This window comes from Canis lupus, chromosome 14, assembly GCF_048164855.1.
Source record: "Canis lupus baileyi chromosome 14, mCanLup2.hap1, whole genome shotgun sequence".
Lineage (NCBI taxonomy): Eukaryota > Metazoa > Chordata > Mammalia > Carnivora > Canidae > Canis > Canis lupus.
In genome coordinates this window covers 46737421-46764675 of record NC_132851.1, presented here as the reverse complement: position 1 = coordinate 46764675, position 27255 = coordinate 46737421, and the positions used below count along the sequence as shown (strand labels likewise).

The 27255-nt window shown below is 37.7% G+C and overlaps 1 protein-coding gene across 7 annotated transcripts; it reads right to left on the bottom strand.

The window, feature by feature from the left end:
• On the bottom strand, positions 1 to 26636 carry OCIAD1 (OCIA domain containing 1). 7 transcript variants are annotated; one of them, XM_072774997.1, is made up of 10 exons: positions 26244 to 26320; positions 25075 to 25113; positions 24811 to 24873; positions 23817 to 23897; positions 16366 to 16419; positions 10675 to 10722; positions 9582 to 9717; positions 7801 to 7976; positions 3153 to 3305; positions 1 to 532 (listed from the first exon to the last, which is right to left on the bottom strand). In XM_072774997.1, the coding sequence occupies exons 3-10, from the start codon at positions 24866 to 24868 to the stop codon at positions 495 to 497; spliced, it is 744 nt and encodes a 247-aa protein (XP_072631098.1). In that variant the 5' UTR covers positions 24869 to 24873; positions 25075 to 25113; positions 26244 to 26320; the 3' UTR covers positions 1 to 494. The 7 variants fall into 7 exon arrangements, with proteins under 7 accessions (XP_072631098.1, XP_072631099.1, XP_072631096.1 ...); XM_072774998.1 differs by having other exon boundaries at positions 25771 to 26259; XM_072774995.1 differs by lacking the exons at positions 25075 to 25113; positions 26244 to 26320 and adding an exon at positions 26404 to 26636.
• Between the last annotated feature and the right edge of the window lie 619 nt (positions 26637 to 27255).

Below are 27255 nucleotides of genomic sequence, written 5' to 3'. Positions count from 1 at the left end.
TGAAGATGCATGTTCCTTTATATTTTATTTATCATAAACATTAATAAGTGAATACAGCAAACACTGGAGAAAGGCTTTTTAATAGTTTTTGGATGTGAAGCTTAACACTTAAAATTACACTTGCTCCCCCCACCCCCCCATTCAACATGCAGATCTGTATCTTCAATATATGCTGATCTAGAGTATTACAATCTCTTTACAGTTTCATAAAAGCATCCTTACCCTGTAACTTAAAAATGATTTCACAAACTGTATGTGATCATGGTATAATACCATCATTCCTATAGTTCCTCAAGGTGAATACATCCACACAATATTCACATTAAAGTCTGTTTTTAAACATCATTTTAATAAGCCAAACCACAAGAACCCAGGTTCTAGTTTTAAATGTGTTTATGAAGACTGCTGCTGAGCTCAAAGCATGCAGATATTCATGACCACCTAGATGAAGCTGGATATTGAAACTCCTTCAGTAGGTCCAATGATGCAATTTTTCACTCATCCCAAGTATCTCCATATTTGTTTACTTTGACTAGGAAAAAAGCACAAATAATTGATGATTCCAAATAGTAGTAAGTGAAAGATACTATTCTAAATTTGCTAGTATGATGAAAACCATGTTTCTCTCTCATTTCCAACAAATGCACATAAGAGAAAGGGGCTAGTGAGACTTTTGTGAACTGAAGGTTGGATATAAGTAATGATGCACTCTATCAGAAACTTTACCTAAGTATTTGATCCTCATAACAACCTTATAAAGTAAACACAATCCCCATTTTAAGGGTGAGAAATCAGATTAGTAACTTGCCCAAGGTACCAGCCTAATAAAGCAAATAGAACTGAACTCTGAATACAGGTCTGTTTAGGTCCAAAGCACGGACATATCTTTACAACTTCACCATACTGTGGTATATATTATATAGCACATATCAAAAAAGAAAAAATTACCAGGAAATAAAAAATAGTAACAAGCATTTGAATTTTGTTTTTCACAAAAAACACCATAACAGAAATGATCAAGTCTTCAGGTTGTAGTTAATTCATTCTTCTCCCCCACGAGCTGTTAATACTATATAAGGAAATGGGTTTCCAATATCCCTGCATTTTACATAAAATTACATTTTGAAATAGGCTCTTTTGTCTTCTTTACTCTTTTACTTTCAACCTCTCTTCTACATAGCCTTCACTTGCGGATTACAACTCTTCGGAAGACTCGAATGTTCATATAAGACATAAAGGAGCGGTTACCAAAGTATGGACCAGGGACTCCTTCCCCAAGATTCTTTCAGAGAGACTGTTTAAGTCTAACTATTTCATTATTTACTAAGATATTATATACTTTTCTCCTATTTTGCCTTTTCCCCTAGTTTTCATCCCCTTGTGAGTCTAAGATAGTCTTTTATTTATTTATTTTTATTTATTTATTTTTAAGATAGTCTTTTAGAAGCTGTTATCATGTGCACTGCCATCATTGCCCTGATGGCTAATTGATAATATGTTTATGTTTTGGGGATTTCTCAGTCTTAATTTCTAGCTCTGATAAATGTCAGCAAACACAGAATGTCAACCAACACAATCGACACAAACTAAAGCTGAAAACTCTGACACTTTCTGACCAAGTGAATCTACACTGTACTAATGTCAAATTTTCTGTCAATTCCAAAATAGAACATTCTAAAAAAAATAATCACTCAAACTATTTCATAATTTTCTTTAAATTATAGAAAGCACACACAAAAAAAATCAGCTCTCTTGAGGAAGAAGAAAAAAATTATTTCACATTACTGTGTCATGTAACAGAACTTTACGACTGTTCAGTCAAAACCACAAATGTCAAAACCCAGCAAATGCTAAAGATCTACCTCATTTCCTTTTGTTAACCTTTATAACTGAGGCCCAACCAAAACACTTCATATCTGCTACATCAGCGCAGAGTACTAAGCCATGCAGACATGTAACAGAAAAGATTACAAAAATGAGAGAAATGCTACTGCCTGCCCCTTATGGAGCTTACAGTCTAAATACTCAAATTAGTGGAACAATGTACCAGTAAGTCTACATATTACAAATTAATGGCCACCAAATGCAAAACGTTTATGCTAAAGGTTAATTATTAACGAAAAACATCCAGTATTTTTTATTACAAATCTATTTTAAAGCTGGATTTTTAAACATTAATGGCAGCGGTATTATCCATAATTGTTATAAAACAGAATTCTAAATGAACCAACCACTAACGATTAGAAAGATTCTAAAAGACCAAAATAAAAAATATGCAAGGTTTTTATGTATTTTTGCATTTTCTGTTGGCATAGGACTCTCAAGAAGGTACCAAGGACCTCTTCCTTCCACTTCTTTTTTTTTTAAAGTAATAACTAGAAAACCTTAAACAATGATTCTCTAAAATTCCTCAAAAAAGACATCATAAAATTCTACACAAACAGGTATGTACCCGTTCCAAATGCCTTCTTTTATTAGGGGTAAACTTCTGTGTCAGAAAATTTCCTTTGGTTAATGTATAGCTATTCCAAAAGGAATGAACACAAACTGTGATTTTTCAATTTGTAATTAATTATAGAGCAAAAGTACTACTGAAAAAAAGGTCAAACTCCTCTCTTGGAAGTGCCCTAAAAGCTGGTATGTAATGCATATAACTCTATTTCAATTTCACAAAACATATGAGACAATCAATTTCATTACTCAATCAGGATTCTCTCGCTCTGCTCAAAGTGGCATTACAGCCTATTATACACCTCGGCAATCAGATCTGGTTTTATGCAATTGATGCATCGCTTAAAAAACACTTACTACATCCCAAAGTGACTCCTGATAAAAGAAAATATTCAAATGGATTTATAATTTCTACAATGTATTAAAAGTAGTCCTACTGTCTTAAGTCATGCCACTATTTGGACTTGATTATTTATTTATTTATTTTTTGGACTTGATTATTTTCTAACACAAAATGGTCTTTGAAATACCTTAGAAAAGGAAAAACTGGTAATTGTGACAGAACTAGTCTTTTAAAAAAAATGTTATTTTGGTTAATTGCTTGAGGAATTAAATCACATATTAGTATAATTAACATTTTTAACTAATGCTGCAGTTTCCAACCCTAGAGAGTAAAGTGATTTCAGACTAAACTACCATACCTTCTTTTTTTGGCACTCTTTCCTGCATAGGCCTGACTGAGGGGTCAGTCTTATGTGTTAAAGTTACTTCATATGACTCTCTGTTCTTATTCCTTAATTCCTCATATGTAATATTTTTTCTTTTAGGACTTTCTTCAGGGTTGGGATCAGGTCCTAAAACAACAAACAGTTAATAAATGGTGATAAAAGGATTTGAGTAAACCCAAAGTAAGTAAGTTTTATAAATGCTTACCTACAATAAAACAGAATAAAGTAAAATGAAAGACCAAATCATTACCACCATTCCAAAGGTACCAGATTTTCCCCAAGATAATTACAAAACAAAAACTGCCTTTCTCTTACACTTTTAAGCTTTTATTTCTAAAATTTAAAATCAACATAAAAAATTAAAAGGTAACCATGGCCAGAAGAATGGATATTGTAATATATATCAACGCAGTTTATACTCACTATAATGCTAGTGTTTTAAACTAGAAAATTATTCATAATGCTTATATAATTAGAAATATATCCTACTAGGGACAATGGAACAAAACTTGACAGTGTATATATTTTACTTAGTAGTATTTCCATAGTTGAATGTTCCTATAACCAGAGGCTATACACAAATAACTATTAAAGAATATCTTTATGCTTAAACACACTTGAAAATAGCTGTTGAAAAGTATAAAACACAGCCTTTGATCACCACAGGCATCATTTTTACTCAGGTGTAACGGAGCAATACTGAGGTAGAAAAAAGTGGCAATGATCATTTTGGCCGGGGAACCAGCATTTATTCTTTATCTCTCCCAAAGTCAAGGTAGCATCATGTATCATCAAAGAGTTAAGTACTGATGTAAAAATAGATAAGTGGTTACTCTTACTACTAGAAGGAAGAAGCAAGTATCAGTTTACAAAATGTATAACCAGTAAAAAAAAAAGCCCAAAGAAATGAACTCATGCTAACCTAACATTCCGTCAACTACTTAACTTACAAATCTTATATACTACTCCAGAAGTAGTATTTCTCAGAGGTTTTTACATACAAATTGGGCATATTATTTTGTTAATATAATCATATTAATTAAAATAATTTTTTAAAAAGCAGTTTTTATAAGTGGTATTTTCGAACTCTACAGTAAGGTCCCAGTGAATAATCAGAATTTTCAAACCACTATAATAACATGTTAAATGTTTTCAAGCATAACCTTTTATTTTGCTACAAAGTATACTGCACTGACACCAAGTAATACATTTCTAATTAGAGTATACCATTCTTGAAAACTAAGTTTTTGCTAAAAAAAGAATGCAAAGAAAAATATTATAGCCATATATTGGGTTTAAAAAGCACTCGCAAAAAAAAATAAAATAAAATAAAAATAAAAATAAAAAGCACTCACATTTCATTAGTAGTAATTATGAAACTCATTTCCCTTCACCACAATGATATTTTTACAATTCTGAAGGAAACGGTGTGTCCTAGATTATTCGTTAGGAACCCTAAATTCTCATTTGCACTTTGCCAACAATCCGTGAACGTCCTTGGGCAAATCACTAAACTTCTTTGAATCTTGGTTTTTTCAATTGTGAAATACAAAAGTCTGCCCAGATGATCTATCTCTAAAGTTCCTTCCAGGTCTAATGCTTTATCTCACTGAAAAGAAAAATACTTCTTGGTTCCAAAATGCTGTGACAAATAATGGAAACATAAATCAGAAGATTAGGGAGAATTTTTTCCACTTTACAAAGCCCAATGAAAATATTCTGCATTGTGTAGGGAGCATGATTTACTACTTAGGGAAGGTTATAAAGAGCTGGAAGGAATAAAATATAAAACAGCATTGATTTAAATCTAACTATAATAAACTATCTATGATAAATCTCCTAACACAATGAAGGAGCGCTTTCTACTTTGAAAGATTAATAACTCAATTCCTGGGAAAAGGAAGCAGAACCAAATAGGGCAAACAAGACTTTCACAAAAGGGGAGAGCATCCTGCTAAGAGAGAACGGCAGTTGGGGCAAAGCAGGGGAGGCCAGGACTGGCCCATGTAGAAGGTAGTCAAAGAGCACAATCTCGACTTAGAAAAAGGGTTGAGAAAGCAGAGCAGTGGATGAACAGATGGCTGCTCTTGAGGACATAAAATATATTAAAATATGGGCCTTGCTGTAGTCTGTGGGCAGATACCAAGGGGCTTTTTGTCTCTGCTTTTATTTGGAAAAGGAATTGTGCAATATGGAATGGAATTTTCTAATGCAAATGGAAGAAAGATGAAATTACAAGGGAAGAAGTGATGCATGACTAGAATACAAGAAGAACGGATTTGAACTTGAGTAGGCAAATGAGAGCTGCAGTGAGAAGTAAGAACAGCTGCCTTTGAAGATAAAATAACTAACCACTCTTGCCTAACCTGCCTCCTACCTCCTTCCCTTTCTGACTAACTGGAAGGTCTTGGTTTCCAAAAGGGGAGGGGGGGTGGTGTCAAGACTCAACACCTTTCATCCACTTAGGAATGTCTGTCTACTTTAATTTCCATTCTCTTCTGTTTCTTCCTTTCCAAAATGTTCATCCTCACTGTCCCCACTCCAACTTGCTCTAAGGCAATGCTGTCCAATATCATTTTCTGCAATGAGAATGTTCTTTATCTGCAATCATTCCAACAGAGTAGCCACTAGCACATGTGGCTAGTGAACAATTGAAGTGCTACAAAGCAACTGAGGAATTGAATTTTCCATCTGATTTAAATTTTAATTAATTTAAATAGCCATATACATTTAGTGGCTGCTTTACTTTCTAACCTACCTAGAACCCCTTCTACAACCTCTAGAACCTGAACTGACCTATAATCAATTTCTCCCCACTGTTTCCATTCCTTCCCTTTTTTTTTTTTTTTAAATTTTTTTTTTTATTTATTTATGATAGTCACAGAGAGAGAGAGAGAGAGAGAGAGAGTGAGGCAGAGACACAGGCTGAGGGAGGAGCAGGCTCCATGCAGGGAGCCCAATGTGGGATTCGATCCCGGGTCTCCAGGATCGCGCCCTGGGCCAAAGGCAGGCACCAAACCGCTGCGCCACCCAGGGATCCCTCATTCCTTCCCTTTAAGCTACACCTAGATCGAAATCTTTCCCTTCATAAACAGCAAAAGCCCAAATGTTCCTTTAATCTTGTTTGTTCCTCATAGTTACTGGTTTATGGTGTTTGCATTAAAGCCAACATTTTCGAAGAATATTCTATCCACAATTCCTTATCCAAAACTCTAGTCAGAAATGTTTCAAAATTGGGATCCCTGGGTGGCGCAGTGGTTTGGCGCCTGCCTTTGGCCCAGGGCGCGATCCTGGAGACCCGGGATCGAATCCCACGTCGGGCTGCCGGTGCATGGAGCCTGCTTCTCCCTCTGCCTATGTCTCTGCCTCTCTCTCTCTCTCTCTGTGACTATCATAAATAAATAAAAATTTAAAAAAAAAAAAAAAAAAAAGAAATGTTTCAAAATTCAGTTTCTCAGATTTTAGAAAGAGGTCATAGTATATAGCCCGTATTTTACTTAATATCTAACCATTCAGAGGTCTGAAGCAGCAATAATCATATTAAGATAAAGATAAATAGCCATGTCAGTTTAGGTCAGGGTTTGAAATCAGTTAAGTCAGATGTGATCATCAGTTTAACTGTAAAAAGAAAAGAGCTTTGGAGGGGTGGCTGGCTGGCTCAGTTGGTAGAGCGTGCAACTCCTATCTTGGGGTCGGGTGTTCAAGCTGCAGGTTATAAAAAATGAATTAAAAAAAAAATAAAAAATAAAGTTTGTGGTTGTCAAAGCTTTTTGGTTTTTAGGATTTTTAGATAAGGAACTGCAAATTGTACTTCTTTTTTTTTTTTTTTTTCAAATTGTACTTCTTAATTCTTCACTTGTCACCCCAAATTAGACTGAAAAAACAAAGGAAGGAAACAACTATTGAGAGCCTATGACTTGACAGGCATTACCTCTGATTATTTCATCTCACTCCCAAAGTTCTTTAAGAGAGGAGAGATCAAGAAACTAAAGGGATCACAAGGTATTACCTGCCTAAAGTCACATAGCTAGCAAATGTCATTCTTTCAAATCCAGGCCTTAATCCAAAGTTGATGTTGTTGCACTTACATTCTGTGATCTTCAAAGCTAGTATTTACACAAACTTCACAAAGCATTTTCACATGGATTTTCTCACTTGACAACAGTTCTGTAAGGCAGGTAATTATTATTTTTCTCATATTATAGACAAAGAAGCCGAAAGCCTTTAAGACCAGCCTAACAAGTGTAACCTCTCTGAAGCTTCCCCAAGGTCCAATTTATCACTTCTTTGCTATAATCACTAACTTTGTTAGTATTTTCAATTAATAAGACACATTAGCAATTTTTCCTTATATTTCTATATCTTCTAGCAGTCTAAGAGAGTTTCTCAAGGACAAGAACCAGGTCTCATTCATTTGTACTTCTTCCAAACCTAGCTGAGTGCCTGACACCTACTGGACGTCATAAAATGTTAAATGAATGAAGAAACAAATGAACAAACATGCTGAGTTTAGGCTGATGGTGAAACATACAGGTGATATCCAGAAGAAAAAGTCATCAATAAAGTTTATACATACGTTGGACCATAAAATGCTGAAATTCATTTCAAGAGAAGTTTCTACCTTGGGCAATATGATCAGTAATACCAGTGGGAGTAGATTCATTCATAGAAGCACTGAATGGAATTGGCTCATAATGAGGAAGCATCTCTTTTTCTAGGTCGTCTGCTGCTGGAGACGTCACAAAAGATGAATGACCACTCACATTTGAGTCATATTTTGACTTCTGAGAATAGTGCCTGTAAATCATATTGTATACGAAATGCAAATTATTGCCTATACCCTAAAAAAAAGTGTTCTGGTATGAAAACTAGTTATCTTACTTTTTAAAGGAATTATGTAACTTTAACATTGTTACTTATTACAATTAAATGAAATGTTTTTCTCTGCCACAAAAATTTTAAAAATATTTTGACCCATTTATACAACTTAAAAACGATCACCCTTAATACAGAAGAAAAGTGTATATTTAATTTTCTAATTCCTAAGCTTCAGAGATCATTTTCTTAAAAGATTTACTTGAGAAAGAGAGAGAGAGAGAGAGAGAGAATCTGCCAGTGGGGAGGGGCAGGGGAGGGACACCTCAAGCAGACTCCCCACTGAGCAGGGATTCCCAATGCAGGACTTAATGTCACATCCCTGAGATCGTGACCTGAAGCAAAATCAAGAATCAACTCCTTAACCAACTAAACCACCCAGGCGCCCTACTTCAGAGATCATTTTAATGTGTTTAAAGTCCTTGGAGGGGTGCCTGGGTAGCTCCATCAGTTAAGTGTCCAACTCTCAGGGTCATGGAACAGAGTCCCATGCTTAAAATTCTTTTCCCCTCCTTCTCCCTCCCTGCTCATGTATGGTCTCTCTCACTCTCTAAAATAAATAAAATCTTTTAAAAAAGTACTTGCAAAGAATAAAGTATTTCAAATGAAAAATGTGTCCAGTTCCCACATTAACTGGGAAGTTACTTCCACAGCTAGCAGGCCGTAAATGCTATTTTGATAAAGCAGATATGAAATACTAGCTTTCATGGGGCTTACCACTTATAATAATTTATCAACTAATTATACTTAATTACATTATTAGTTATCTACCTATCCAGGTGGACAGATTCATTTATTTATACTTAGATAATTAAAACAATATACTATATACTTAGATAATTTCCCTAGTATTTTAAACAACAGGATTAAAAAGTTGAAATTTGTTAAGAAATGAGACTGCTAAAATTTGGAAATTCAAAAGTCCAAAATATAGTAATCAAAGGTGTTTGCCAAATTAAAATCCTAGTATAAATGCTCGCAACAGGATGTGATTCTGTATTTAAAACAAAAGTAGAGGGGATCCCTGGGTGGCGCAGCGGTTTAGAGCCTGTCTTTGGCCCAGGGCGCGATCCTGGAGACCTGGGATCGAATCCCACATCGGGCTCCCGGTGCATGGAGCCTGCTCCTCCCTCTGCCTGTGTCTCTGCCTCTCTCTCTCTCTGTGTGACTATCATAAATAAATAAAAATTTAAAAAAATAAAAATAAAAAAAAATAAAACAAAGGTAGAGGCAACCTGGCTTGCTCAGTTGGTACAGCATGGCGGCTTTTGATCTTGGGGTCCTGAGTTCAAGCCCCAAGTTGTGGGCAGAGTTTACTCAAATAAATAAATAAAAATAAAACAAAGGTAGACAAATTTTAATCCACTTTTAAAAATAAAATAGCTTTAGCTTGCTGCAAAACGGCAAGTTTCCAATGATCCTTCAGGTTACATAATGTTTCATGCCCTAAATCATAGCAATATCCAGTTACAATTTTTTTTTAAGCTAAAATTAAAAACCTTCAATAAAAAAAAGAATTTGGCCTACCCAGATGGTGAAGATCGCCGGGCCTGTCCTGAGCGTAAAGCTTCTCCAAGAGGGGAATTCTCCAGATTTTTGAACTTCTCTTGGCAAGTTTTCACGTAAGAAAGCTTTCCAGCAAAGTATCCCATGATACAAGCAACTTATTTGTAAAAAACAAACAAAAAATGTTACTCAGTGTGCCCATTTAAATAAAAATCTTTCCTAAAAGGATACTTTTTAAGAAATGTGATCTTAAAAAAAAAAAAAAAAAAAAAAGAAATGTGATCTTAAAACACAGATTCTGTAGATCTAATTCACTTTCACAAAACAAAATAATCCAAAATAAAACAGCAACATGATACATAAATTCCACTTTACTAATTATTAGTACAGACAGGAAAGATGTGGTAAAGGTATAATGGAATGGAGACTCAAAAGAGAGTTCTAGCCTAGTCATGGGGATTTCAGGTCATTTCTTTTCCTATAAAATGGGAATCCATACTATTTACCCAGCTAATTTCATAACACTTTTTAAAACTACGTGCAAGAAATCCCTTAAAGTAATGAATTATGAAGTGGTATATAAATGTAGCTACTGTTGTCTTCTGTGTTTATTTCCAATATAAAAGAGACTAACTTGGAAAAAAAAAAGACTAACTTGGAAAGATTCATAGAAAGACTGGAGTGTTCTTTTTTAAAGCAATTTAGCGTCCTTCCTATAAACCATACTATAATATATAAATTATGCTTACTTACATTTTAAAACGTAAAGAGATTTTTTAAAGTTAGACTTAATTTTAAAAGACATTTTACTTTGATTAATCAATATATCTGGACTATTTTCTTTCCTCATAAACCAGAGAATTTATTTTAAAATACTATGTATCTTTACAGATTAATTTTATTATATTGTAAAAGAAAAAAAATCCTCTTTCAAATACTTTATAATTCTTAATCCTAACAATAAAATGCCCAAGTAGTCAACTAGTCCATTTAATGAAAAGCTTAAATAAGCTGGTCAAAACAAATAATCAAAAACTGTTATGAGTTGGGCATGACAAAACATTTACTAAAACTATTTTACTTAGGTAAGAAAACTAGTGTTGTCCATACTTACATATTAGTTTAGGGATGGAACCATATTTGGGATGACTTGAAAGGATTCCTAAAGATAAGAGTATATATTTCTGAGTCACATTGTTAGAACAGACACATTTATATAATTAATATGCTTTAGCTGTTATTAAAATAAAATAGGGTTATGCCAAATTTATGCTAAAGGTATGTAAGACAATGACACAAACTGTGGTAAAAAATGCAAGAAAACTATTTCGGTGAGTCATAATCTAGTCTCTTCTGTGAGACAAAAGCAGTTTTTAAAAAGTTAGGTGCTTAGGTGGCTCAGTTGGTGAAGTGTCTGCTTTCGGCTCAAGTCATGATCCCAGAGTTCTGGGACTGAATCCTACAATGGGCTCCCTGCTCAACGGGAAGTCTGCTTCTCCCTCTGCCGCGACCCACTTGTGCGTGCATGCATGCTCTCAAATAAGTAAAATCTTTAAAGAAATAAATGAGAGAACCAAATAAATTCAACATCAATAGAAATATGAAGAAAATATAAAAGACTCTAGAATCTCTTTGAAGAATTTAGCAAGATCACTTGATACAAAGTCAATATGAAAAATATGTATGATTTCTACATACCAGAAACAGACCAAACTTTTTTGAAAGATACAAATTACAGCACCAAAAAAAAAAATCAAAGAACCAGGAAGTAATCTAATGAAAAATATGAAAGATTTATACACTGAAAACTACAAAACTTACTGAGACAACTGAAAGCTAAATGGAGGAATATATCCATGTCCATAAAATGAAAAACTAAATATTGTCAATATGGCAATTTCCATAAATTCATCTATAAATTCAATGCAATCCCAATTAAAAATCAAAGAAAGTGTTCCTAAAAGTTGAAAAACTTATTCTACAAATCATGTGGAAACACAAAGAACTGAGAACAAAGGGAATATTGAAAAACAAAACTGGAAAACTGACTACCAACAAATATCAAGATCTATAATAAAAACTGTAGTAATCAAGACAGTTGTAAGTACAAGAGTAGATAAACTGATCAAAACCAGAAGAGAGTCGAGAAACAGATCCACACATAGACATGATAAAGGCAACACTGCATGCAGTGAACACTGACAATCCTTTCAAAGTATGGTGCTGGGTCACCTTCATTTCCATAATGGGGGGAAAAATGTACCTTAGTCCTACCTCATACAACACAGGCACACCTCAGAAATATTGCACGTTCAGTTCAATGGCACCACAGTAAAGGGAGAATCACAATAAAGGAAGTCAAATGAATTTTTCTGTTTCCCAGCACATATAAAAGTTATGTATTAAGTGTGCAATGGCATTATGTTTAAAAAATAAGATATACATACATTAAATATTTATTGCTAAGAAATGCTAACCATCATCTGAGCTTTTAGAGTTGTAATCACTGATCGATCACAGATCACCATCACAAATGTTGAGAACGTTTGAAAGATTCTGAGAATTGCCAAAATGTGTCACAGAGACACAAAACTGAGCAAATGTTGTTGAAAAAAATGGTGCCAATGAGACCTGTTCAAAGCAGAGTTGCCATAAGCACTGTGAAGCACAATAAAGTGAAGCACAATAAAACGAGATATGCCTGTATTCAAAAACCATTCCAAATGACTTGAAAATTTAAGTATGAAAGAAAAAACAAAGCTTATAGAAAAAAAAAAGAGATTCTTTGCATCCTTTTAACAGACAAAGATCTCGGAGCACAAAACGCCCTCATGATAAATCAGACTCTATCATATTAAGTACAGTTAATCAGTGGGAAAAAGTAATCACAATACATATATCTAACAAGACTCACTTCTAGAAGACATAGAAAACCCTCACAAAACCAATAGAAAAAGACAATCCAATGGAAAAAATGGACAACAGACTTGGACAGATACTTCACCAAAAAAGAATATATTTAAGTGAGCTATAAACAAAAGAAAAGGTCCTCAACTTCATTAGGGAGATGTAACTTAAAATCACAATGCAATCAGTATTACTGTTTCCTCACCACAATGGCTAAAAGTTCAAGGGACATGAAAAGATTAAGTGTTGGAGCTAATGTAACACAAACATAACTACTAATACATTGATCTGAGAGTATAAATGAGTCCAAACAATTTAGAAAGTTTGGCAGTAGCTAAAAATATACATAAACTATGACCCAGCAAAATGTCTACTGAAAGATGCTGTACGCACAGAACATTTGTAATAGTCAAAACTGGAAATTACCCAATTGCCAACATACAACAGGATGGATAAAACTGCTGTCGTATATACACAACAGAAAACTATACGGCAAGAAGAATATACAATCTACAATTACAGGCATCAGTGTGGATTAATCTAGTGACATGCTCAAAAACCAGCTCTCCAAATAAAAATCCCAGATTTGTAACACTGGTCAATTTCTGTGGAGAAAATACTTGCACCAGACCTATTTCGAGCTACCGAGGGATTAAACACTGGCTTGCCAAGTTCTTGAAAATTTAACAATCAGCTTTTTGGAAGTGATACAAGCCAATTCCACCATACCACTGGTTATGGAAATTGCCATATTGACAATATTTAGTTTTTCATTTTATGGACAGGATATATTCTTTCATTTAGCTTTCACCACTGGATGAATCTTATAACGTATACAAAAGAATGTTTAATTGTAGGATTTCATGTATATGAAATATAAAAACAAGTTATGCTATTAGCTTTAGTTATACAACTAAGATGAGAAGACGATAATACCTACTTTCATACAAAAGAACTATTCCTTCATTCTGTCCCAAATAGTCACAGACCATTTACAACAAACACTACAAAGTAGAAACGTAACAGTAAACATGATGTTTTCTTTATCCCTCAGAGTTTTTAGTTTTGCCCTCTGATCAGTGCCAGAGATAGCCTGTTTCCTAAGGGGGAAGTAGCAAGAATAGAGGCAAACAGACTTGTTGAAGGCTAATTCAATACTCTTGGCAACAGACGGCTGCATTAATTACAGTGGTAGTGTAGACAGAAATAGTTTACAGAGATATTTAAGAGCTGGACTAGAATGAACATTCACTGGGTAAGGCAAATAAGGGTCAGAAGTTAAGGAGAATGCCTCAGTTTCTTGAATGAAGAGTGATACCATTCAGACATGGGGACAATGGAGAAACTGGTTTGGGGGGAAATAGACTCGGCTTGAGATCAAGTAAGTCATTCTGAAGAGCCTGTGAGGGCCATTCATCTGAAGATATGCAGAATATGGTTCTGGAGCAGATACGTAGGCTAGGGATAATCATGGGGGTTTTAGAGCACGAAATGGTCACTGAAGGCGACATTATCGTTGGGTAATAGTTTCCACAGACTGAAGACTAAGAATCAAAGTAGAACTCTGAAGAACAAGTGGAAGATGAAAACCCGCATTAAAATACAAGTACCAACAGGTCATGAATTTTTGTCTTCTAGTGCTATCAACCAAAAACAGTGTATAATATCTATCAGACACTCAAAAAACATGAAAAAATGGAGTTGCCAGAGGCAGGAGAAAAATCCGAATACGCTGTCACGGAAACCAGAGGAAGAGAACTGTTTCAAAGATTGGTTAAAGTCCAACATCCATCAAGAACAAAAACTGCCCATCGAACTTAAGCAACAAGGAGGTTGTGCTAGTAACCTTTTAAAGTTCTGGTAAATGTCAGAACATATGCATAATCTCTTTACACAGACTGTATTGGGTTAAAAGAAGTAAAAAGTGAAGTACTCATTTGTGAAGTCTGGCTTCAAATGCAAGACAGCTGACGACAGTTGAAAAGGGATGTGAGGGAAGATTTTTCTTTTTTGTGTTCTCAAGTTAGAACAGACCTGGGCATGTTTAAATGTTCTGAAAGAATGGGAACAAGTAGTGATGGAGCTAAGACTATGTTAAGTATGACACATTGTGGATGAATGTGTATACAAAATACCAGGCATTTTGATTAAATGCAAAATGACTTGGGATGCCTGGGTGGCTCAGAGGCTGAGCGTCCGCCTTTAGCTAAGATCTCAAAGCTGGGGTTCTGGGATCGAGTCCCACATCGGGCTCCCTGAAGGGAGCCTGCTTCTCCCTCTGCCTGTCTCTCTGTGTGTCTCTCATGAAGAAATAAAATCTTCAAAATGTTTTGGTGGATTCTGAATTCCTTTTCTAAAGTCTTCCAATTTCTTTTTTTGAGACTGACTTTATTAGAATACTACATCCAAAACAAATACCCAGTACAATTTAACAATTAAAAAAAAAAAAAAAACAACTTAATCCTGGGAAACTGTTACGTAACTAATAATGTTCTTTTTTGTATTTTTATTCCAAATTATCAAAAATCCCAACAGTAACAACAACCAACCGGGACAAAGTTATATAATAAACATTATTCCATAAACCAGGTTAAATCATTTTCAGCCTTTCTAAAAAAAAAAAAAAAAAATTGGAAGGGCACCGGGGTGGCTCAGTCAGTTAAGTGTCCGACTCTTGGTTTTTGCTTAGGTCATGATCTCAAGGTCACAAGATCGAGCCCTGCATCAGGCTCCACACTGGGTGTGGAGACTGCTTAAGATTCTGTCTCCCTCTCCCTCTGCCCCCTCCTCCACTCACATGCAAGCAAAAGCTCGCTCTCGCTCTCAAATAAAATCTTTGAAAAATTGAAAATTAAAAATAAAAAATGGATTACTGAAATCTACTCCAGGCTCAGACCTTACAATTACAAAGGAAAACTTTGGAACAATATTGTTGATCATGGTATGACTTTTGTAGATTAAATCATGGAGGCATAAACTGCCATTGATGACAAGTCAATCACCAAATGGTGACCAAGCAGCCAGGAGTATTTTTAGCTGTAAGAAAAATTTGTCCTGTTACAGGTTCTAACATTTTCATTCACTTTACCTGAAAACCGTTCTATCACAACATATCTGTAACTAAAAAAATGGAATTTTTGCTTCACTTATTTTGTGTGTAATCAGTTATGTGTAGGAGCAAACCACTGTAATATTCACACCAAGAGAATTTGGGACAAAGTGTCCCACCACTCTTAGTATAAGGCAAAGCTCTGGTTTAAGGAGCCAGCACCTACTGATCTTTAAACCAGTGCAAAAGAATCACCTGGAGCTTGTTAAAACAGAGTCCTAAGCACTATCCTCAAAGATCCTGATTAAGGAGGTCTGGGGATGCCTGGGTGGGGCTCAGCAGTTGAGCATTTGCCTTCGCTCAGGTCGTGATCCTGGAGTCCCAGGATGGAGTCCCACATTGGACTCCCCACGGAGAGCCTGCTTCTTCCTCTGCCTATGTCTCTGCCTCTCTCTCTCTCTGTCTTTCATGAATAAATAATCTTTTTTATTTAAAAAAAAAAACAAGGTCTGGAATGGGGCCCATGAATTTGTATTTCTAACAAGATCCTAGGGTAACAATGATGATAGTGATGATGTCACTACTTCCTACAAACCTTCTGCAGGTTTTGTTACTTTTTTGCTCTTATAGATTGTTAATGTTGCTACAGTGTTGGAGGACATCAAATTCTCAAATCAGTATATCTGAGTCAGTGGGTTCATGGAGACATAACTCTCCTGAGGTTGCAGAACTTTATCAATGACATGTATAATGATACATTATTATACTTTATCTAAAAATCAGGAAAATAATATATAAAACTATAATGATATCCAAAATGCCAAATAAACTTCAAGTTTAAATATTTACCTTTACTAATTAATCCTTGAGTAATCAACATACTTGTGGCAGCCAAAGGCACAGCTAAAGGAGGAAAAAGAACTTGTCAGCATCAACAAAAGGAAAAAAATTTGAGTTCATAAGTGTCAGTAAAATCATCTAGGCAGTATGTCACACAATTAAGATCTTTAAGAGATTTTTTTCATTTTTAAAAGCTGTATTACATACAGTCAGAAATATAAAAGAAACATTTTAAATTTAAGACACTATTACGAATACTGAACAATGTAATTCAAGAACTATTTAGATTTGGCTTTAAGAGAGCCATTCGCTAATATCATCAATTAAGACAACATACTAAATAAGGACCAAAAGTAATTTCTGAATTAGAGTAAGGGGGAATAAATTAATGAGAGGCAAGAAGTATTATTATACACAATAAGATCCACTACTGAATAATAACTAAATTCCATGGCCCATGTCAAGAGCCTTATATACATTTTCTCATTTACTTTTTACTGTATCTCTAAGGTAGAGCTTTAATTACTACCCTTCTAAAGATAAGGAAACTGGAACTCAGAGATGTTAAGTAGTTTGCCCAAGGCCATATAACTACTTCGATGGCAGTTCCAGATTCTAACAGTCTCATACCAGAGCGCAAGCTTTAAAGTTCTGTGGTACACTGTGTGAACCAAAATGCAAGAAGTACTTGTCCACAATTACACGGTGATGGGGGCAAGAATACACAAGTATATATTTTAAATACTAATGTTTTTTCTTCTAAACCAATGAATTCCTTAAAACCAGGTGAAAATATTACATAATGTAACACTGTGTGTCAACTATTCTTAATTTTAAAAAGTCTACAAAATATATACACATATTAACCCAGAGTGAAAAATTCAAAATTCTCCATCATAATCTCAAAGGAGCTCATAATTAAAAATCAGTTTTCTACACCCGTACTGTCCAACAGAATTTTCTGTGATGATGGTAGTAGTCTGTATCCATGTTTCCCAGGCTAAGGAGTGTGCATTAGATTTAAAATAGGAGCCCTGAGGCTGCTATCCTCAAAAAGATCCCCTTACTAGGTCTTTGACTGATGTGTGGGAACATGACTGGTAAACAGTTCCCTATAAGTGATATAAAACTTGACCTGAATGATAAGTGGCTCACTGTGCCTAAACTGCTTAAACAAATACAGCTTATCCTGAATACCTGCTTTCTTTTGGAGTCTGGAATTTTGGCATTTGGTAGGCTGAGCCTATGTGACCCACCAGTTCCCAGGAAGAACCCCAGGCACTGAGTCTCTACTGAGTTTCCTTGGTAGATAACACTTCACTCATGTTATCACAACTCATAGCTGGAGTTGTCCTTTTGTGTGTGACTCTACCAGCAGAGAAGTTATGGAAGCCTGTGTCTGGTCTCCTCTGGACTTTACCCCACACTCCTTCCCTTTTGCTGATTTTACTTTGTATCATTTCTGCTATGAATGATTTCAAACTTAAATAGCTATATGTGGCTGCTACATTGGACTGCACAGTTTCAGACCAGGGGTTGGGAAATGTTCTATAAAGACCCAGATGGTAAATATTTTAGATTCTGTGGACCACAGGTTTCTCTGCCTCATCTACTCAATTGCCATTTTAAAGCAAAAGCATTGAGACAATAGTAAACAAATGAACATAGACGTGTTCCAATAAAAATTTATGGATGCAAAAATATAAACATGTGACTTTCACATGTAACAAAATATTATCTTTTTGATTTTTTTTTCAACCATCTAAAATAAAAATGTAAAAATTATTCTTAGCTCATGGCCGTACAAAACAGATTTTGCCCTTAGGCTATAGTTTGCTCAACGCTGGTCCAGACTATATGAGCAATTTAAGAACTAAAATAAGTAAGACATCCAAATTATTATTAGAGATTTCATAATTAAAAACCCTAATTCTGGAGTAGGGCATTAGCTTTGCCATCAGACACAATATACAGAAACCCCAACATTTGAATCCTTGGTCTACTATTTATGAATGGATTTTACTTTTGCAAGAAAAATGCTTTCTTGAAGGTTGGTTGGTTAAAATATCTTTACATATTACCACTTAAAGTTTTTGAAGGACAAGTCCCTTTTCATTATAGCATCATCAATATAATTTATCATTTTTTCCCCTTCCGTTTAATTTGAAGATTGCAAGATGGAAGCACTGAAGAATCATACAAGGATAAAAGGTGTCGAGAGTCAGTTGGCCATCTCTACAATGGACAATGCTGTTCCCATTTCACTTCGTCCTTAGGCCAAGATGGTATAATGCAGAGAGTAACAGTTTGGTCAAGAAAATTCTAGTACTAGTTCTGTCATTCACTACTGTATCTTTGCATAAATCTCAACTTATTTTCATGCTATAAAGGATAATGGATTAGAACTAAAGTCTAACTCATGTCACAGTAAAAGAGAATGCTAAAACTGAACTAAAATTCAGAGATTATCAAGTCTTTATTCTAACCAGAGTAAACGGATATTCAGAAAGAACAAGTCATGTGCTTAAAAGCAACATAGATAGTTTGTGGTAGAGCTGGAACTAAAACCCAAGTCTCTTGGGCACCTGGGTGGCTCAGTGGTTGAACCCCTGCCTTGGGCTCAGGGAGTGATCCTGGAGTCCCAGGATCAAGTGCCATATGGGGCTCTCCACAGGGAGCCTGCTTCTCCCTCTGCCTCTGTCTCTGTTTCTCAGGAATAAATAAAATCTTAAAAACAAAACAAAACAAAAAAACCCAAGTCTCCTGACCCCCAGCCAGGTCCATGGCATTTTCCACTGCAGTATGTGACTCCTATCTGAGTCTAAATAATGTTACTTTAGGCAAACCAATAATACTGTTAACCAAAAGCTATTTTGCATCATGACCCTGGTCTGAACCATATCCAATACAAGGACCCCTAAAATTCCTTAAACTCCTTAAAATTCCCTCTACTCTTACAACAACAAAATGCTATTTTTTTTTCAAAATGCTATTTTAAATTCATAACTGTGTTCAACTGAAATTTGTATTTTGTCCATCACAGTAGCACTAATACCCATTTAATATAGAAAGCTTAATACTTAAAAAATAAATTGAATTAAAAAAAATAAATTGAATTAATCCCCATAATAATCCCATGAAATGTTATCCCCATTATATAGATAAGGAAACTGAGGCATAGACAGCAGGTGCTTGCCCAAAATCTCAAAGCTAAGTGATGGGGCTGGGATTTGGATCCAGATAGGCACCAAAGTCTATACTCATCATTCACTATACTGTCTCATTAAAAACAACTAGTACAGAGGCACTGGCTGGCTCAGACAGTAGAGCTTGCAACTCTTGATTTTCAGGTTGTGGGTTCAAGCCCCATGATGGGTGGAAATTACTTAAAAATAAAATCTTTAGGGCAGCCCGGGTGGCTCAGTGGTTTAGCACCACCTTCAGCCCAGGGCCTGATCCTGGAGACCCGGGATTGGGTCCCACGTCAGGCACCCTGTGTGGAGCCTGCTTCTCCCTCTGCCTGTGTCTCTGCCTCTCTCTCTCTCTCTGTGTCTCTTATGAATAAATAAAAATAAAATCTTAAAAAAAAAGTCTTTAGGGACGCCTGGGTGGCTCAGAGGTTGAGCGCCTGCCTCTGGCCCAGGGCTTGATCCTGGAGTCCCACAATGAGCTCCCGGCATGGAGCCCGCTTCTCTCTCTGCTTGTGTCTCTGCCTTCTCTCTCTCGGTCTCTCATGAATAAGTAAATAAAATCTTAAAAAAAAAAAAAAAGGAAAAAAATTAAAAGGAAAACGAAAACCAGTTAGTACACATGTATACTATTCACAAAATCTATAAATGATGCATAAAACCAATCAATATGAATTCGTGTATCTTTTTAGTAATTCCAGAGGTTGAGAACTACTGTAACATTAATACATATTACGCTAACCCCAACCCTTTTATGTAGATTCCTTCATTACCTGTATGTTTGGGCACAAATAGAACCGGTTTGTGGTTAGTACATAGGACCACAATTTCAAGCAACTGAAAATAAGATCCCTTCACAATTACATTTTAAAATTAAAAGCAATTGAAGTAGAAATAAACAAGTTACTTTAAATAAACTCTAGATCAAATGTGACTTTAAACCAAGATGAATATATTTAATAGATCTAAAAAATGTATAAAAATTACCTTCGTAAGTACTTTTTCTACTCATTCCTACTTTCATCACACCTTTTTAAAAATCAATGGACATGGGACGCCTGGGTGGCTCAGCAGTTGAGTGCCTGCCTCTGGCCCAGGGCGTGATCCTGGAGTCCTGGGATAGAGTCTTGCATCGGGCTCCCCGCGAGGGGACTGCCTCTCTCTATGCCTCTCCCTCTGCCTCTCATGTATAAATAAATAAATAAAATCTAAAAAAACCACAATGGACGTAAGATGATACTCTCCAAACACGTATTCCATTAACTCATTTATATAAATGTTAACATCACATACTGCATATTTGAAATACGTAAGCATGCACATCCTTATACGAAGATGTAAATGTTAACGTACAAAATTTCCTAATGCAGGACTATTAGTTCTCCTGATAACTGTATGCTAAAATGCCTGTTCTCTGCGGTTATAGCCAAGGTTCTCTGTTTTCCATGTTTGATGTCGCTGCAATAGGCAACACCTAGCCTATGTGTTTTAAAAGTAATCATTACTTATTAATGTAGTAATATCTAAGTTATTCAGTAATTTTCCAGTAATCCAGATATGGTAGACAGCTAGTAAGCTGGGTTTTAACCTCTCTATTGTGTGCTTTCAAACTTGTAATTAATCCAGGGTTTTTAAAAACATTTTATTTTTACGTAATCTCTACACCCAACGTGTGGCTCAAACTTACATCCCCAAGATCAAGAGTCACAGGCTCTACGGAATGAACCAGCTAGGCTCCCCATATTTAATCTGTTTGAATACACAGAGTTACTAAGGCTTCTGTTGCTCATATACTACATGTTCTACTTCTAAGATACATGAGTGCTCTGCCTACTGATCACCGCCCTTCAATATTTCTAGCATAATGCTGTTTTAGCTATTTAGAATGTTATACTTGCACAATAAGTTTATCAGCCAGAAATTAATCTAAACACCATAATAGCTTTGTGGCCATAAGCCCAACATTACAACGATCCCAAACCTCTCTCCACCAGACTTGTTTTTTTCTTAATTCTGTGTCAACAATAGACTTGAAAATTGTTTTATTGTTTTATCTATTGTTTGTAGATAGATTGTTTCATCTATCTACTCTAGGTAATCCACTATCTATTGTTTGTAGATAGATTGTTTTATCTATCTACTCTAGGTAATCCACAAAGATCAATTATCTGTTGCCAGAGTACAACTGAGTTCCCTGAGAAATTATTCCCAAACTATGAGTCATGGACACTTTTTACAGGTCTCTGATCCATGACAACTATAGATCTAAAAGAATTATTCTCACTGCAGATGTGCACCATCATCTAATTCTTACTCAGGTTCTCTCTAGCTTGAAAGCTCTGTAAGTCTCTGAATATTTGAACGAAAGATAAAATGCCCAGGATTTTATGAAAGGTCCTATTATCTTTTTGGTCTCTGTTGATTCTTTCCCTACCTCTTGTTGCCTTACCCAAGCATGCTACCCAAACTTCTGTCATGTATTCTATTCCTACATTTTAGCCACATGACAGATATTACCAGTTTTATACTTTTATTTCTACACCCAATTCCTTGAATTCACCAACACAACTATACCTCAAACCCTAATTTCTCATACACCTTTGCTCCTCTCTAGTTGCTTACCAATCTTCTGCAATCAGATGTTACACGAGGAAAGTGTCCAAACTAAACTTCTAACTCCTATTAAACATCTTTTAACCAGTAAAGTCATCACTAGTTTCCTAAGCTAGATATCTTGAAGTTAATACCCCTTATACTCTGTTTATTTAAAAATCCTACTATGTATCCTTTAAAAAATATTTCAATACCACCCATCTTCTGTTCTCCAAATGATACTTTGATTAATATCTCAATAACTGCAAGCCTGAGCTGCTGCCAAAAGTTCGTAACAGACTTCAAAAAACATAACTTCTCATCCTTCTAACCCATCCTGCACACTGCTACCTAAGCTTCCTCTTAAAAATTTACAAACTGGGCACGGGGGTGGCTCAGTGATTGAGCATCTGCCTTTGGCTCAGATGGTGATCCCAGGGTCCTGGGATCGAGTCCTACATAGGGCTCCCCAGAGGAGGCCTGCTTTTCCCTCTGCCTCTGTCTCTGCAGGTCTCTCATGAATAAATAAATAAAATCCTTAAAAAAAATTACAACTGTTCTGGCCCTTGAACCAAAAGTATATTATGAATCAAATCTTTAACTTCTTGGTGTTATGTTTATTTTGTACTTCCAACAGAAGATTCCTATTCCAATCAATTCAGCCTCAGGACTCCAGTAAAGATCAAGTTATTGTAGACTCTGCCTTTGCTCACTGTTCCTTTCATCTAAGTGTTCTCTGACATTCTTCTTCATTTACCTCAAGTCCTAGCTGTAATGCTCTGCAAGGAGTCTGCTTCTGCTTTCCCTCACCCCTGCTCGGGCTAGAGCTCTCTCTCTCAAAAATAAGTAAAATCTTAAAAAAAAAATTACTTTATTTGAAAGGACTGTAGTGACCACATGAAGCAGCTTCAGGACTCTGTTCAAAAGTAAGATTGTGGGATCCCTGGGTGGCGCAACGGTTTAGCGCCTGCCTTTGGCCCAGGGCGCGATCCTGGAGACCCGGGATCGAATCCCACATCGGGCTCCTGGTGCATTGAGCCTGCTTCTCCCTCTGCCTCTCTCTCTCTCTCTCTCTCTGTGACTATCATAAATAAATAAAAATTAAAAAAAAAAAAAGTAAGATTGTTTAATGCCTTCAACATTCTCTGTATTTAAAAAAAAAATCTTCACGTAGAAGGTCTCTAGTCACAAATCAGGAGCTAACAGTGTAACAATATTTCACAAAAATAAAATGGGAACTAACTAGGTTTTTTTTTTTAACTAGGTTTTATCATATAATAGAAGTCTAAGAATTTAAAATCACAAGCTTCTGTCTCAGACCCAGCTTCACATCCAGACATAACAATTTACCAGCTGTAGAACACCAGGTAATTCATTTAACATCTCTAAACTTCAATTTCTTCATTTATAAAGTAAGGGTTAATAGTTATCAACCTAATTGGGTTGTTTTTATATAATCCATGTATACTCAATAAATGTTAGCTATCACTGTTACCAACAAAATTAACTTATGGTCTTGAATAAAGTTCTAGAAATCATTACTTTATGCACAATTTGTTTCCCTTAACCTCTTTTAGCAAGAACCACACCACACCAAAGTGTGCCAATTTGTTCTATATGATGTCACAATAATTTCAGGTACTAAAGGTCAAATTTTGTTGATTAGAAAATTCAACTTACATCTGAACCAAAAGCTTTCGTCATTGCACTCCGCAAAGACTCTTCTTTCTTCCTCTGTTGGAATGTAATCAGCCCCTATGTCTTTTCACCAAGGGAAATTGGCAAACATTAAAATATCCATGGAAAAGCTAAGCCTAAAAATTTAATTCAGTCTAAACATTAACAAAACACACCCAATTTTTAAAAAAAAAATTTTAAATGCGTGAAACTGGCTCACAAATTCTTAAAAATTAAATTCAATTTAGTTGACATATAGTGTATTATTATAGTTTCAAAACTAGAATTTAGGGATTTGTCGGTTGCAGTGCTCATCACATCACGACCCTCCCTCATGCCCATCACTCATTACCCCATCCCCCCACCCACCTCCCCTCCAGCAGCCCTGTTTGTTCCCCATGGTTAAGAGTCTGTCTCTAAACAGTAGGCTGGTAACTTTTAAAAAGCAAACTTTGACTTCAAAGAGAAGTCAGTGCTACCATCTATCAGGACTGGCTACATAATGTAGCATCTTGGTCCAAGGCAACATGAACATGTGGGACCAGGGCAGCCCAGGTGGCTCAGAGGTTTAGCGCTGCCTTCAGCCCAGCACGACCCCCGGAGCCCTAGAATCGAGTCCTATGTCCAGCTCCCTGCATGGAGCCTGCTTCTCCCTCTGCCTCTCTGTCTCTCATGAATAAATACAATCTTTAAAAAAAAATGTGGGACCATCTGTTCAAATTATTAAGAATTTCAAGGTGGGGAGTTGGGTGGCACAGTAAGTATGTGACATGGGATTCTCTCTCCTACCCCATTCCCACAACGCTAGCTCTAAAATAAACAAATCTTAAAAAAAAAAAAAAAAAAAAAAAGAAAGAAAGAAAAAAAGAATTTCAAGATGATAACAGATCATTAAACCACGTGAGCCCCTGGGTGAAGCCAGTCCAGCTACTATCACATAAGGCAGTGAGTTTTTCTACACTGAACATGCTTCTAATTATAAATATTTGATAGTTACGGGGAATTGGTCTTGGAACTTCTGCATTTGGCTCTCGAAAATCAGCCCTCCCGTTCATGTTTCCTGCATCAAAAAAACAAAAACAAAAAAATTTAAGTATCAGGAATCATTAGATAGACCAAAATAAACTAGGACACAGTACAGTAAAATCACTAGTCAACAGGGCAGGCAAGCACGCACCAATCATTAACTAAACACTTCTTACTACATCGGGAGGACTTGACATTAATAAAAATAGTGACCTAAATACAACAAGCAACAGACCTGTTAACTAATTTGGAACTGGTTACTCATCTTAGGTCCCTTAAGTGGAAAAGAAAATAGATCCTTTATCATTATTTATCGACAGACTAGGTCAAATTAAGATGTAAAAAAGAGATCAAAGACATGGATTATTTCTCCTCCTAAAGCTGGATTATTTCACGTCATCCTAGATTTTGGGCCTTTCAGAAGTATGTGCGTGATAACCGTGATTTTCCAAAACGGCGGAAGAGACAGCCCAGAAATTCACTGCTGGGCTTCCGTTCTCAAAGAAGCAAATAATGGCCACCGGAGACACTCCGCCTTTCCCACAAAGCACTGCGCCACAGACCCTGAAGGACAATGACGTCACATCGCTGCCCCCGCCGCTAAAGCTGACGGCAAATCCGGTGTCCTCCACTTTCCCCGCTCCCTAGACACTTACGAATAGGTACGATTTAAAAGAATAATAATAAAAAAATAAAAAGCAAAAAAAGAAAAAGAAAAAGAAAAAGGGCAGCCCCGGTTGCGCAGCGGTTTAGCGCCGCCTGCAACCTGGGGGTGTGATCCCAGAGACCCGGGATCAAGTTCCACGTCGGGCTCCCTGCGTGGCGCCTGCTGCTCCCTCTGCCTGTGCCTCTGCCTCTCTGTGTCTCTGATAAATAAATAATATAATCTTTAAGAATAAATTTAAAAAATGCACACAATTCAAGAACATACTTTTTTTTTATTATTTTTCTTCCCGACCCCTCGCTCGGGACTTGAGGCCAACACGTCAGAGAACCGCGTAGGTCCTGGAATGAGCGCTGGGCACCGTGCCAAGCGACGGGCACGGGCGTGGGGGCGGGGGGCAGGAGGTCGGGCCCCCGCGGGCCACCGTAGGGCCTGCCCGCCGCCCAGCCCCCGCTACGACAAACAGGCTCACGTGAACTCCCGGACGGAGAGGTCGCTCGACAGGCCGCTTCCAGCCTAAAGATGGAGTAAGCAGCGTGAGCGTATCCCCACCTCAGACACCCTGCAGCAGGGCCAACGAGGCCCCTTCACACCACGCCACTCTTAACCTCTCAACGCACAGCTAAAAAAAATAAAGTCAACAAATAAATAAATAATAAATTAATTTTTTAAAAAATCCTGAACCGTCGTCGGCCCACGACCGTCTCCCGCACCGCTCGCCTCAATATGCGCGTCCCCACCTGCCACAGCGTCCCCGCCCGCGGCGGCACTCGGGCCCCGGGCGCGCCCGGCCCACCCTCTCAGGCGGGAAGATGGCGGAGGGCGCGGAGGCGGCGGCCGGGCGGGGGTGGGGGCGGGGGTGGGGGGCGGAACGGCGGCTCTCCGCGTCACCTCACCCACCTCCGGGCGACGGCGGCGAGCGACGGCGCGGGTAGCCGCGGGGATCCGGGCCTGGAGAGGGACCCGACGCGGGTCAAGGAGGAAGAACAGCGCGCGGAGGCGGGCGGGCCGGCGGGCGCGCGACGCCGCAGCGGAGGTGGGGGTGGGGAGCGGAGCGACGCTCGGCCTCCCGGAAGCCACCCAGATACGGGCTCCAGAGGACCGCGACCCGGAAGCACTGGCGGCCCGGCGGAGGAAGTGACGTCAGGCCCTCCCTGCGGAATCCTGGGGCCTGCGTCTGCGCCTGCGCCCGTCTGCCCCGCCCCCCTCGGCCGGTCCCTCCTGGCGGCTCGCCCGGGTCGCGGCGCTCGAGAGCTGCACTGCGGCTGCGCGCGCTCCTCGGCGGCCTGGACCGCGCCCCGCCCCGCCCGCCGCGGGAGGCTTGGCCGCGGGCTCCGGCCTCGTCCCGTTGCCCGCTGACTGTCCGGATCGGGAGCCCCCTTCTATCCCGTTGTTTAGAGGAACCGATTTTTCTTGCATTTCTCTGGTTTGGGGCTCCACACAGTCGACTTCATTCCTGGAGCCCCGGAGGCTCTTGAGCATGCGCACTCGGGTCGGGTCTGCTGTCTGGAGCCCCGCTGCCGCCTGGCTCTAGAACCTCGGGCCGCGCCGGCGCTCCCTGGCGTCAGGTGTTTCTCACCTGGAAGGATGGAAACTACACCTGTTGCCTAGGGTGGTTAGGGTGAAAGCCCCACGCCTGAGCAGAGACGGCGCTCAGGGCTCTCTCTCAGTGGGAGCGCCCCTAGCCCGATGCGGGCCTCGTGACTTGGGTTCAGCAGGTGTCCGCCGCCCCGGCCTCCGTTCATCCATGCA